The 14,315-nt window shown below is 46.1% G+C and overlaps 1 protein-coding gene across 2 annotated transcripts in view; it reads left to right on the top strand.

The window, feature by feature from the left end:
• The first annotated feature begins 488 nt into the window (after positions 1-488).
• Positions 489-14,315, top strand: part of ENTPD3 (ectonucleoside triphosphate diphosphohydrolase 3) — a 38,214-nt gene continuing 24,387 nt past the window's right edge. The window contains exons 1-3 of one of the 2 annotated variants that reach the window (XM_012460143.3): positions 489-546; positions 1,288-1,339; positions 5,212-5,339. In XM_012460143.3, coding sequence (XP_012315566.1) covers positions 1,300-1,339; positions 5,212-5,339 — 168 coding nt within the window. In that variant the 5' untranslated portion in view covers positions 489-546; positions 1,288-1,299. Of the gene's footprint in view, positions 547-933; positions 953-1,287; positions 1,340-5,211; positions 5,340-14,315 lie in introns of those variants that run through there. The other variant, XM_012460144.3, reaches the window with a different exon arrangement.

The following is a 14,315-nucleotide window of genomic DNA, read 5'->3' as shown; positions in this document are numbered from 1 at the left end:
GCCTGGCCTTGTTCCCATTTTTCCCTCACCTAGGGTTGCCATCACCATGGAGGTAACTAAAAGACAGATCAAAAGGTTCTTGGTCTTGACACAGATGCCAGAGGGAGGCAGATAATAGACACCTCCCTTCCCCCTGGCCCACGCAGGCTCCCAGGGATCTCAGGGCAAAGCCCGGCCCCCTCCTCTCCGACTCAGGTAGAGGTGAGGGTGGAGGGAACTGAGAGGGAAAGGGAAGAGCTGCCTGGCTTCACCTGGAGGGGACAGAGGCTCTTGGGGCAGGCAGGGTCGGTGTTTTGGCACGAGGCGCGCGCTGTCTCCCCTCCCCTTCCGTGGAGGGCTGAGTGTAAAGGTGAGAGCCACCAGAGGCGAGACGGTGAAGAGGCGCTTGGCCTGGACACGGCCTCGGGGCGGTCTCAGGCCGAGGCTGCCCCGCCCCGCCCCGCCCCGCCCCGCCCACGCCGCGCCTGGGCCGTCACCTCCTCAGCGCTGGCCCCGGGCCGCCTCTGCGGCAGCGCTGGTCGCCTTCCCCGGACCGGCTGCGCACAGGTAAGGCGCGGGGACCCGGCGCCGGAGCCCCGAGGAAGGGGTCGGGGGGCCAGGAAGCGAAATCGGATTTCCCCGGAGGGCCAGAGGAAGGGACTGAGCACGCGAGCCCCACATCCTGGTCCCTGTCACCTTGTCCCTGTCACGCCCACGGCGGGCGGCCGCCACCGCACCGAGTGCCGCACGGACCCGGGGTGCGCTGGGCGCTCAGTGTCCGCGGCTGTGCGGAGGCGCGGTCCGGGGGGCGGCGGCGGGGCTGGACCCCAGGGCCCCGGCGTCCCTGCGCGGTTTCCAGCCAGCACCTAAAGACACCCTTCGCGGAGCTTTAAAGGGCGGCTCCAGGCTCGCGACCCACGGACACACAAAACCTTCCCTGCTGACGTTCTGGAGAAAAGCCCCGCCTCAGCCGGCGAATGGGAATAGTAGGGGGTTTGTTCGGCCTCGGGTGTGTGCACAGGTGCAGCAATCTACAGAAAAAGACCTTTTTTTTTTTTGAAAATCTTTTCAGTTTGAAGTTTCAGCAAATCCATTTTTCATTTCCTTGCATTTGGGGAGATGACATGGAATTTAAGCTCCAGCTTTGGGGCTGTCTCTGAAGTGCTGGGGTTGGGCTGACCTTTCCCGGGATGAGGTTTTCATTTGGAGGAAGTAAAGTGGGTTTTTGCTTTAACCTGTGCTTGACCTTTGAACTTCTGAAGTCGGGGGCCGAGGACTTCCTGACGTTCTGTATTCTCTCACCTGCAGACGGGAGAGAAGATGTTCACCGTGCTGACCCGCCAGCCATGTGAGCAAGCAGGTGAGTGGCTCCAGCAGGCAGCAAGCCTCGTTTTGCCAAATCACAAGAGAATCCCAGCTTCCGCCCACGGTTTTTCATCTATGTCCCCTAAAATGATTGTTTAACTTTATTGATCTGAGACTCAGTGCTCCGCTGGGTTTCGCCACCGGCATTCCTCAGATAAAAGTAATGCTTTTCACCAAAGCCACACAAAACAAGGACTAACATGCATGTTTCACTTAAATGGTTTTTCCGGTTTTTATAATCCATTAATTTGGCCCTTGTGGTTTCCCTTACCTAGCCGTGTGTAAGGTTTGCTTTAGAATACTGTATTGTTGATTTTGTGATCAATTGTAAAGTACATGGATCTTTCCTGTATTCCCATCCAAATGTTGCTGGCAGCATGCCTACAGCACCCCCACCCTTCGCCATGGGTCCGTGTTGTGGTTGATTCTGCAGGCACAAGTGCGGGATTTTCTCACACTCACAGGCATGAGCGTGCGCGCACACACACGCAGACACACACACACACACCTCTTCTGAGCTTGCCCTGCCTGCCTCTAGAGCACTTTTTGGAGTTGCTTCTGTGGAAGCCCAGAAGGCTCCGGCTTCCCCACGCTCAGGTAGGCACCTTGCAATTACCATGTTTGCTCAGCCCTAATGACAGAGCAGCTCTAGGCTGCATTTCCTAAATGAATGAGACCTGGTCTCGTCCATTTTGCTTTGTAATAAGCTTTTCTGCTGGAACAAGGGTTTGCTTAAGGTAATCATAGCTTTTTGCTTGAAAACTGCTGAAACACAGAGAAGACTTAGGAGGCCAGCCACGTAGCTGTGGTTAGGAAACTGCTTACAGATCGCACACTCCTCCCCCATGGACAGACGGTCTTTAGTTATGCCCTTAAATTCTGTATTCTTGTCTTCCAAAAGGATATGATTTTAGCATAGTAAGGGCAATCTACATGAACTTTCATTTTTGTAAAGGGAAATTTTGCTTGAGGAGCTTAAATCTCAGTTTTCCTTAGATTTTTAGGTTTTCCTCCAAACACTTTTAAATGTTAACACAGAGACTGTAACATCACTCATGTAGACTAACCTGTTAACATTCCCTCCAAAGTACAAGTTTAACTTGGCAGATTAAATCTCTACCACATTTTGTTAGGGGAAAAATCCCTTATAACTGACACTGACAAATGCATTCTTTGAAAGTTGATGCAAAAGTTTGCCTCCGTGGATTAACTGGTTCCTGGCTGGTTCTTGTTCTTTTATCTGGAATCAAGGAAAAGTAATCTGGGACCTCTTTAGATGCTCTGCAGGTCAACTCCATGGCAGGTGGCTCTCCTTTCCATCGCTATTACCCGCAATTCCGTAATCAGTAGCCTTGTGGTTAAGTCTTTTACACACGTGGGGCTAGCTCTGTGGGATGAATTCCCAGAAGTGTGACTGTGAGTCAGATGGCATGCTTATTTGCAGTTTTGATAAATATTGACAAATTGCCTGCCATTGATTTTGTACCAGTTTACACTTTCAGTGACAAGGTAGGAGGATTAAGGTGGTAAGTGACCAACTTACACACCATGGAGTGTCTGTGACTGCAGCCACACTGCTGAAGAATCAGTTGAGATGGAAAGAGTTAGCTGTTCTGAGCCACAAAGAACTGTATGACCCCCCTCCTGTAGCAAGTGTTGTGATGTGACTGAATTTGGGGCTGAATCAAATTCTATCATGGGATCATGGACACGCCCTTTTTTCTTCTGAGAAAATTGTCTTATAGAAATAATGAAGGGGCAAAGCATAGGTTACGATAATCTAGGAATAGTGTTCTGGAATGAGACAGGATCTATTGAATTGCTGTTCAATTGAACTTCCTATAATGATGAAAAGGTTTTATGGCTGCACTGTCCAGTGTGGTAGCCACTGGCCCACGTGGTTATTGAAGAGTGGAAATGTGGCAAGTAAGAGTGAGAAACTGTGTTTTTATTTTATTTTATTTTAATTAATTTACATTTAGATAGCCAATTGATTAGGTATATATTAGAATTCAATGAATCTAGTAATCTTTCTATTAGTGTTCATCATATTTCAGTCATTTGGGTGTCATTTATGTTTATGTCCCAATAGTTCAGGTAAGACTATTATTTTTATTTTAGAGACAAGTAACACTCTGTCACCAGGCTGGAGTGTAGCAGCACAGCTCACTGCAGCCTTGAGCTCCTGGGTAGCTGGGACTACAGATGTGCCCCACATACTCAGTTGATTTTGTTTTTCATTATTTGTAGAGTTAGGGGTCTCACTATGTTGCTCAGGCTGGCATCTAACACCTGGCCTCAAGCAGCTTCTCACCTCAACCTCCCAAAGCTGGAATTACAGGCATGAGCCACTTTACCCGGCCCAAGATTATTATTTAGTCCATATTTTCACTGAGTATCTTTTTATTTTTTTTTAAAAATTACGTATAACTTCTATTCAGTGAAATAGATAAATCCTAAGTTGTGCCAAGTTGGGTGTTCTTGCCTTCTAAGAGTATGTTTTTAGAATAGTAAAAGCAATTTATAAAAATCTTTTTTTAAAGGGAAATTATACCTACGACACTGATTTGCTTTTATTTTCAAGTTTTCTCCAAAGGACTTTGAAAAGTTTGATGAGTTTTGACAAATGCACACATCTATATACTCCACAATCCTATAACGTATAGCATGTTGCCATTACCCCAAGAAAATGCCCACATGTTTCTTCCCAGTAAATCCCTGCCCCAACTTCCACCCCATAGCAATCACTATTCTGATTTCTGTTAACTGCCTGCTTTAGAAATTCAAATAAATGAAATCATTTCAGTATAGTATAGTAATAATTTTTTTTTTTTCTTTTTGAGACAAGGTCTCATTCTGTCACCCAGGCTGGAGTGTAGTGGTATGATCTCGACTCACTGCAACCTCCAACTCCTGGGTTCAAGCGATTCTCCCACCTCAGCCTCCCGAGTGGCTGGAACTACAGGTGCATACCACCACACCTCGCTAATATTTGTATTTCTTGGTAGAGACAGGATTTTACCATATTAACCATATTGGCCAGGCTGGTCTTGAACTCCTGACCTCAAATGATCAACCCACCTCAGCCTCCCAAAGTGCTGCGATTACAGGTGTGAGCCATCCTGCCCACCCTAATTTCTTTTTCTTTAACTGAAATTATTTTAAATTAAATATTCTATTACCTGGTTTAATATTTTTTAAATAGATTTTTTAAATCTCCATTAAAACAAATGTTAGCCGGGCACAGTGGCTCATGCCTGTAATCCCAGCACTTTGGGAGACCAAGGCAGGAAGATCACTTAAGGCCAGGAGTTCAAGACCAGCCTGGCCAACAGGATGAAACCCTGTCTGTACGAAAAATATAAAAATTAGCCTGGCTTGGTGGCAGGCGTCCCTGTAATCTCAGCTACTCAGGAGGCTGAGGCAGGAGAATCGCTTGAACCCGGGAGGTGGAGGCTACAATGAGCTGAGATCATGGCACAGCACTCTAACCTAGGTGATAGAGTAAGACTCCATCAAAAAAAAAAAAGTAAAACAAATATTATTGTAATTCATCTCAGATATGACCAGTAATATGCATAATATGCTTTGGGAAATATCAGAAATCTAGGCTATGCACATCCTCTCTGCAACATTGTTTTAGTACACAACTTGGGGGAAAGGGCAAATGGGTATTGTTTGTCCTTCCCCCAAAGCTGGGGAAAAGGGACACTTACTTGCTACTCCTTCTTAGAAGTGTGGGTTTGCTAACACCAGAGAAAGTGGTTTATGCACATGATTATGGGGCCAGTGCATCAATTCTACAAAGAATACCAGTGCCTGGTTGTTACCTTGCCCTCAAGTGTCTTCTGGGTCTTCTCATTTTAGGCCTCAAGGCCCTCTACCGAACTCCAACCATCATTGCCTTGGTGGTCTTGCTTGTGAGTATTGTGGTGCTTGTGAGTATCACTGTCATCCAGATCCACAAGCAAGAGGTACTCCCTCCAGGACTGAAGGTAAGTGTGAAGGGACTGCAACAAAGGGAGGAACTGGGCAGGAAGGGGAAGAAACTAGTTATCCCAAAACCATGAGTTAGCAGAGCAGAAAGTCCTTTCCCCTCAGTCTCTGGCTGGAGCCAGGAGAAGGTTGTGTAAGACTAAAAGGAGGTCTGGACATCCTGGGTTTGTGATATTTGAGGCTACAAATCTCGGGTAGTGATGTCTTCTCCAAGGACTGTGTGGTCTTGCTTTGACTTCTGACTCCAAAGCTAAAATTTGTAACCAAGAGTTGCAGATGGCTTTCAAAGACTCACCAGTTCAGCCAGGTGTGGTGGCTCACACCTGTAATCCCAGAACTTTGGGAGGCTGAGGTAGGTGGATTGCTTGAACCCAGGAGTTTCGAGACTAGTCTGGGCAACATGACAAAAGCCCATCTCTACAAAAACAAACAAACAAAAACCCAGATTTACCAGTTAGTGCAGATTCCATTTTGACCAGTTTATCTGTTCCCTCAACCATACAACCCTGATAAGGAGTAAAGACCAAGGCTGAGCACAGTGGCTCATGTCTGTAATTCCAGCACTTTGGGAGGTCAAGGCAGAAGGATTGCTTGAGCCCAAGAGTTCAAGACCAACCTGGGCAATATAGAGAGACTCCATCTCTACCAAAATAATAGTAATAATAATAATAATAATTCCAAAAAAAAAAGAAAAAAATGAGTCAAGACCATGAGACCCAGGCACCTCTTCTGGCCTAGGCTGAGTGAACAAAAAAATCAAGAACTTGAGAAGGTCTTCTTGAGCTCTGTTTGTGCTACTGTTCTTGAGTCTAGAATGTGTGCTGTGATCCTTCCAACACTTCCCTCAACAACCCCCCCAAAAAATTATTCAGGACCTTGTGCTTAGTCCCAGAGGCCTCTCTTAGCTCTCAACAAGCCCATCCCCAAATGACTGTTAGGCTCAGAATGATAATCTATCCCCAGGCTTGGCTCTGAGGATGCCCTTGGAGATGGGCAGTGATTCCATGAGAGTCCGACAAATGAAAGGTGAAGCGAGTTCACGAGTCCTTTAATCATTTTGGTGAGGGATCAGCAAAGTTTTTTCATAAACAGCCAAATAGTACATATTTTAGGCTTTAAGGTCCATTTATAGTCTTTGCTTTATAACTCTTGGTTTTTTGATTCATTAGAAAGGTACAAACCCTTCTTAGCTGTGCCATGGGGATCAGATAATTCAGCTGTGTTCTTTGAATCTCATTTAACATTTAAGCTTGACCTCACAAGTCTTTTCCATATCTTCCTCTTGTTAGTGACTGTTCAAAGGCAATATTTGAAACACATAGAAGGTTTTAAAAGAAAAGAAACTGATAGTGTTTTGGACTCTGTGGATGGGTTTGAGCTAACATTCTAAGGCAGCTTTTCTAAAAGATTAGAGTAAAATCTCCTTTAGATAATATAATAACATGTGTTTCTTTGATAGGATATTTTATTTAAGAATCTCAGCCCACATGAATAACATGGATAAAAAAAGAGAAAAAAAAACCTTATGCAATCACCCAATAATGAGAAGAAAGCAAATTACCTAGTTGTTCAAAGCTACTAGCTGAGGCCTAAAACAAGCTGTTTTTCCAAGCTCCAGGGACTGCCTTCTATAAACTACTGTATATAAAATTGGGACTGCAGCTAAGAGTAATATATTTTTTATTTTTATTTTATTATTATTATTTTTTGAGACAGATTCTTGCTCTGTCACCCAGGCTGGAGTGCAGTGGCGCAATCTCGGCTTACCACAACCTCCGCCTTCCCAGTTCAAGCGATTCTCCTGCCTCAGCCTCCTGAGAAGCCGGGATCACAGGCACCCGCCACCACACCCAGCTAATTTTTTTGTTGTATTTTTAGTAGAGACAGGGTTTCACCATGTTGGCCAGGTTGGTCTCAAACTCCTGACCTCAGGTGATCCACCTGCCTTGGCCTCCCAGAGTGCTGGGATTATAGGCGTGAGCCATCGCGCCTGGCCACAACTGAGAGTATCTCTTTACACTTTGTATAGTGCTATTCAGTTAAGTGAGCACTTTTCCCTAATTATCTCACTTAGTTCTTATGTCAACCATAAAAGGTGAGCAAGGCAAACACCATGACTGTCATTTTGAAAGTGAGAAAATGCAGGTTTGGTCAGTGAATGGCCGATCCAGAACTGAAACCTGGTCCCTTCTGTTTCCAAGGCCAGGACTCTCTTCACTGCCTCTCCCTTCTCGCTGATCCTGACTTATGAACAGAGATCCCAGGTGGAGGGAAGGGACTGGCCTCAGATAGGAGAACACTTCCTGCTTTTCACAGGAGGGAAGGTAAGAGGATGGATGCAGATGCAGGGAGGTTTGATGGACTGAGGGAGAGGAGTTAAGCCTAGTCCCACCCTTAGACCCTGATAGCTGGGCCACCTGCCCTGGGCCCCACATTTCAGAAAGACCAGCTCTAGCTGCTCTTCAGGATTATTTCTATGACACAAAGGAATATGCCTACCCAGAGCCCATGCTTCCCCTTCTAGAACACACTGTGGTGTGCAAGACTTCAGAATCTAGGGTTTTCGTGGTCCTCCAGAAGGTGGACATCACCACTGGTCTGAGGAGTGGCCAAGAGGAGTGGCCAAGAGGCAGGGAGTGTAAGTAGAGCGTGGCTGTGTGGTCTGGCACACAGGTGCTCCGGCTCTTTATTTTATAGATTTGCCAGGGGTGGAAGAACACAGGTTTGGGAAAGGGACAGGGCAGAAGCCTCTATTCATAAAACTTTGTCTCTAATCCTACAACTGTTAGAAGTGGGCTGGCTAAGGCAGTTGCCAGCTGATGACTTCCACTTGTTCTGGACAGTAACTGGCGAGTCCTCTGTTCATGCTGGAGGGTTTATGGAGTAATCAGATGGAAGACTAGTAAAATGAGTAGAGAAAAATAGATCCTCGGGCAGTCTAGAGGGCACTGTTGAAGGAGAGAACCACACGTGTTGAATGCCGCTGTCTTAGGTTGGGTTCTCCAAAGTCAAAGACATTAAGTGCAAGTAGATTATCTGGGGATGATGCCAGGAAGCACTGGTGGGGGCTAGGGAACTGAGATGAGTCGGGTGGCCCAGAGAGGGTCTGTTTGGCAGCAGGTGAGCACTGTGGCAGCAGGGACTCAGTCCTACTGGGGACCCTGTGAGCTGGTGCAGAGTTCACCTCAGAGCTGCCCCATATCAAGGGGTGTACAGGTCATATGCCTCCCACATGTCCCACTCAAGGGCATATTCATTCACCAGCTTCCATCAGTCATTAGCTGAGAGGCTGCTCCCTGGATGTTAACTCTCTGGTCCTTCTGGCATATTTTGTGATCAGGTAGACTTGGACCACTAGAGAAAGCCTTCAGGCAGGTGGAGTATGGATGGTTGTGCATCAGGAGGTGGAGTATGGATGGTTGTACAGCAGCAGGTGGAGGATGGATGGTTGTGCATCAGCAGGTGGAGGATGGATGGTTGTACAGCAGCAGGTGGAGGATGGATGGTTGTACAGCAGCAGGTGGAGCGTGAATGGTTGTACAGCAGCAGGTGGAGGGTGGATGGTTGTACATCAGCAGGTGGAGGATGGATGGTTGTACAGCAGCAGGTGGAGGGTGGATGGTTGTACATCAGCAGGTGGAGTATGGATGGTTGTACATCAGCAGGTGGAGTATGGATGGTTGTACATCAGCAGGTGGAGGATGGATGGTTGTACATCAGCAGGTGGAGGGTGGATAGGTGTACATCAGCAGGTGGAGGATGGATGGTTGTACAGCAGCAGGTGGAGGATGGATGGTTGTACAGCAGCAGGTGGAGGGTGGATGATTGTACATCAGCAGGTGGAGGATGGATGGTTGTACATCAGCAGGTGGAGGATGGATGGTTGTACAGCAGCAGGTAAAGGATGGATGGTTGTACCGCAGCAGGTGGAGGATGGAGAGTTGTGCATCACAGTAGTAAGGTCTGAACGGATGTGGGCAGCGAATCGCCAGTGACTACTCCAGGTAAATAATATTGCTACTATCCCTGCTTTGCAGATGAGAAAACAGGAACAGAAAGGGCAAATAGCGTCCTATGGTTACACAGATTAAAAACAGCAGAACTGGCGTAAAGGAAAGAAAAGAGAACAGACCACAGTGGCCTTAAACAAGGGTTTGGAGGAACCAGGAGACACACCCCCCACCAGTTAGTAAGCAGTTCAAAGAGGGGATTTTAGATCTCTTCCAAATCTTGCTAACAGACCCTAGCCACCATTGCAAGGGACAGGAAATTGTGAAATATGGGAAGATGAACTCAGAAGATCCTTTCTGCTTAATTGAGTGGATTTAATGTGAGAAAAGACAGATGTTCTGGGCCAGTTGAACCAGAAACAGAATGACAGCTGTGGAAGAGAGCATTCCACATGAAGTTTTTCTCAGAATATTGAGAGATCTCTCTCTCTCTTTTTTTTTTTTTTTTTTTGAAGAGGATTGCAGGTGAGGAAGTTGAGCAAATATGAGGGATTTAAAATTATTTGTTATGTTTATAGTTTTTTATACCATGAGCCCCATTTTGCTTTTGTGTGCAGCGGACAGTTGGTTCTAAAGGGCCAGCTCTACAACAGCCTGTCTGGAGGGCCCTGAAGTGTTACAGAGGACCCTCATGCAAGGTCATATCTGGCTATTAAATCTCACCTTGGCTTGCCTAACCTTGGTTTATGTGAGGTTATGAGCAGAACTATTAAAACGCAGTCAAGGGGTGAAAATGTCCGAGTCCCTTGTGTTACTGGTCTGACCTGCTCCACAAGCTGGAAGAGTCAACATGATGCCATCCCTGGTAATTTTCACTCAGCTCCCACTCCCCCGCTTTATTATCATGAAGTCCCAAACCTTCCTCTTGAGGCTTCGCCCTCCCTACCCCCAATCATAACCATCTAAGAATTCTACGGCTTCTCAGTCCGATGATCAGTACCATTGTACTTCCTCTTGCAGCCATGTGATGTCACTGTTGAAGACGGTTCTGCACAGTCTTAAGGTCTTAAGGATGGGCTTCTCCACCGTGACCTGCTCAGCCCACATGAGTACCCCATACTGGGTGCAAGATTATAAGCCGTTTTAATCTACACTCCCATGCTCAGCCATTACTCTCCAAAGCACAACCACTGGCCCAGTCTGTGTTGAAATCATTCCCTTTTAACCCTCATTGAGCCTTGCTCATCAGCCTGGACTTCTGGTGTCTTGTAGCCCACCCTGGTCTACTTCTTGGAGAGCAAGTGTTGGATAATTAGTTTCTTTTTTTTTTTTTTTTCTGGAAAGCCTTGGGCTCCTTATACAAATTGGTCCTCTTCTCCAGCCAGATCTGCACACCTCTTAACTAAGAGTTTACTTTCAAAGGACTTTTTCTTTAAATAAGAAAGTCTGCAATGCACCTATCACTGAACAGTCACCTCATTAGACTTGGTTTCCTTCAAGCTCAGTGAAAGCATCATGGCTATGAGTACAGGTGTTAGAGTCCGTTAGACTCAGGCTCGATCCCAAGTCTGTGATCTTGGGCATTTACGTTCTATTGTAAATCTCAGTTTGCCCATGTGTCAAATGATAGGATATGATAACATATGCATTATACAGGCAATAACACAAAGCACTTTCTGCAGTGCCTAGAATAAGTGCCGGACAATGTGTATTACTACGACTATTCTTATTACGATAGGAATAATGATAGTAATAAACAAATCTAAGAAGGTTGACCTTATGACTCTGCTTTCACTATTGCTTTTGACAGACCACACAGTCCTTAAGTGTTGGTTGCACTCGGGAGACTGGCCCTTTCGGTTAACGTTAATTGCATTCATTGTTAGATACAGAATAATTTAGCCAATTTCCTGATTCTATACATTTTTAAACTGGAAGACTGTTTCCTTTCAGTTAACCTGCGTCTTCAGATCCATATTCAAGCCATGTTTTTTCTGACACTGCATTAGACAGAGGATTACTTACTACTTTTTATCTGAACATCACCTGCCTAGCTGAACTGAAATCCATTCCCATCCCCTCTCCCCCAAAATAATCACACTGAATTTCACTGTTTAGGCAAAAGAGCTCTGAAAACCGGTTAAAGACCATGTTTTCCGCTTTTGAAAATTTCAGCGAATAATGGTGGGGCTAGCTCAGTGCGAGTCGGTAGAGGTGGGCCTGCATCAGCAGGTGCTGGAGGGGCAACCGTCTCTCCAGGCTCACAGGGCAGTCTGGCTGCTGCAGACCCTGCTGAAAGCTGGATCCCAGTTGGAGTTACAAATGAGAATGGACACTCTTCTTTCTCTCCGATCTTGGCCCAGCACCCCTGAGTTTTCTACACAGGGAAAACATGCACCCTTTTTGAAGGGTTGGAACAAAGATTTGAGGAAAGGAAGGTGACAGTTGTTCTCCTATTCTCTCTCTCCTCGCGGTTTATGGGTCAGCACCAGGCGTGGCAGGGCCAGCTGGAGTGGTGGTGATCAGGTCAGCAGCAGGAGGGAGGAAAGAAAACAGACCAAGAATATGGAGGTCCGGACCTCTTCAGTGCCTGGCTTCCTTCCTGCCTTTAGTTTCAACCTGTGCTTTAATCTCACAGTGAGTCGCTGCCTGGGACAGATAATGAACAATGCCACCGTTGTTCCCCATGAGGGATGTCAGGTCAGGATCCCCATCAACATTCATCATACTCGAGGGCTGGGATTAAGAGGCTGTCCAAGTTCGCATACCAGTGAACACAGATGTTCTGTTTCAAAATAATGGAGACGCCATGATTCAGGAGCTGGGAGCAACTTTTTAAAAATTTGGTCCCATTTCAAATGAAACAAACATTTGTAATATAGATAATAGAAAGTTGGAAACCTCCTAAATGTATAGAACCAGGAAACTGGGTACATTATGCTGTATCTAACAATGAATACAATGAATGTATGAAAATGGTGCTATCAGGCCAGGCGCGGTGGATCATGCCTGTAATCCCAGCACTTTAGGAGACCGAGGTGGGTGGATCACTTGAGGTCAAGAGTTCGAGAACAGTCTTGCCAACATGGTGAAACCCCATCTCTAAAATTAGCCAGGCATGGTGGCATGTGCCTGTAATCCCAGCTACTCGGGAGGCTGAGGCAGGAGAATCGCTTGAATCTGGGAGGTGGAGGTTGCAGTGAGCTGAGATCGTGCCATTGCACTCCAGCCTGGATGACAAGAGCAAAACTCTGTCTCAAAAAAGAAAGGAAAAAAGAAAGAAAGAAAGAAGGAAGGAAGGAAGGAAAGAGAAAGAAAGAAAGAAAGAGAAAGAAAGAAAGAAACAAAGAAAGAAGGAAGGAAAGAAAGAAAAAGAAAGAAAATGGTGATATCAATCTGTTTCTACTGTCAGGGAGACATGTTCATGATATACTTTTAAGAAAAGAGCATTGCATGGCCAGATGCAGTGGCTCTTCCCTGTAATACCAGCAGCATTTTGTGAGGCTGAGGTGGGTGAATTGCTTGAGCCCAGGAGTTCGAGATCAGGCTGGGAAACATGGTGAAACCTTGTCTCTACAAAAAATACAGAAATTAGCCAGGTGTGGTGGTGCACGCCTGTAACCCCCGCTACTTGGGAGGCAGGGGCTGTGAATCGATTGAGCCTGAGAAGTCGAGGCTGCAGTGAGTCGTGATGGCACCACTGCACTCCAGCCTGGGTGACAGAATAAGACCCTGTCTCAAAAAAGCAACAAGAAAAGAGCATTGCAAAAGAAGAAGAAGAAGAGGAAGAAGAAGAAAGAAGAAGAAGGAGGAGGAGGAGGAAGAGGAGGAAGAGGAAGAGGAGGAGGAAGAGGAAGAGGAGGAGGAGGAGGAGGAGGAGAAAAGAGCATCTAGAAAAACTGTGTGCAGTATAAACCACCTTGATTTAAAAACATACATCTAAACACATACATATATATGTATCCAGATACATATATGCATATATCATTAGAAAAGATATAACAAGGGCTAACCCAATAGTTGGATTTGAGGGATTCTTTGTTTTCTGTTTTTCTTGTTTTGTAATTTTTTTTATTTATTTTGCTTGACTTGCTTTTCTATATATGCTAATAGCCCGTATTTATGAGCAGCCACTAAGCACCAAGCATGTAGCCTCCTATTTACTTCTGAAAGTAAGTCCTCTAGAACCCAGAAAGGTCAGGCATCTTACCAGTATCCTAAAATCGAGAATCCGTCTGAGTCAGCCCTCCAGACCCAACTTCATCATCTTCTGAGGGACAAGCTAGGTTAACCCAAAGGTGGTGGAGGGGGGATCTTTTCAAGCCACGCTGGAGGCCTGTGGATGCCCTGGATGACTGAGCACAAGCAGATTCTGGGCTTAGGTATGCACTGCTCATTCCAGACTCTACAGACTTGAATACATGCTCTTTCCTGGTCAGGTTCGGTCCAGAGCCTGGGCTTGGCCAAGCCTTCAGGTGAAGCTTCCTGGTGCCTGCTCAAGTTGGGCAAATCGGTCCAGGACTCCCAGCCTACTCTACTGCCATAACACACCCAGCCCCAGCCTGCCCAGAAACACCTGCCTGTTCATTTGTTCACATACACATTACCAAAGTGGTATCAATATGTCAATATTATTTTTTATTTTGCTTTTTTTCTTCTTAATTATGAATACTTTAATTCTGAGCACTGATGCAGGTATTAACATGTCTCAGCCAGGTATGGTGGCTCACGCCTGTAATCCCAGCACTTGGGGAGGCCAAAGTGTGTGGATCACCTGAGGTCAGAAGTTCAAGACCAGCCTGCTCAACATGAAACCTGTCTCCACTAAAAATACAAAAATTAGCCGGGCGTGGTGGCAGATGCCTGTAATCCCAGCTACTTGGGAGGCTGAGGCAGGAGAATTGCTTGAACCTGGGAGGTGGAGGTTGCAGTGAGCTGAGATTGGACCATTGCACTCCAGCCTGGGCAATGAGAGTGAAACTCCATCTAAAAAAAAAAAAACAAAAATGCCTGTCCCACATGAAA

Source organism: Aotus nancymaae, unplaced genomic scaffold (assembly GCF_030222135.1).
Source record: "Aotus nancymaae isolate 86718 unplaced genomic scaffold, 86718_ANA_hifiasm-v0.15.2.pri h1tg000038l, whole genome shotgun sequence".
NCBI lineage: Eukaryota > Metazoa > Chordata > Mammalia > Primates > Aotidae > Aotus > Aotus nancymaae.
This window is presented reverse-complemented; position numbering and strand designations above follow the sequence as displayed.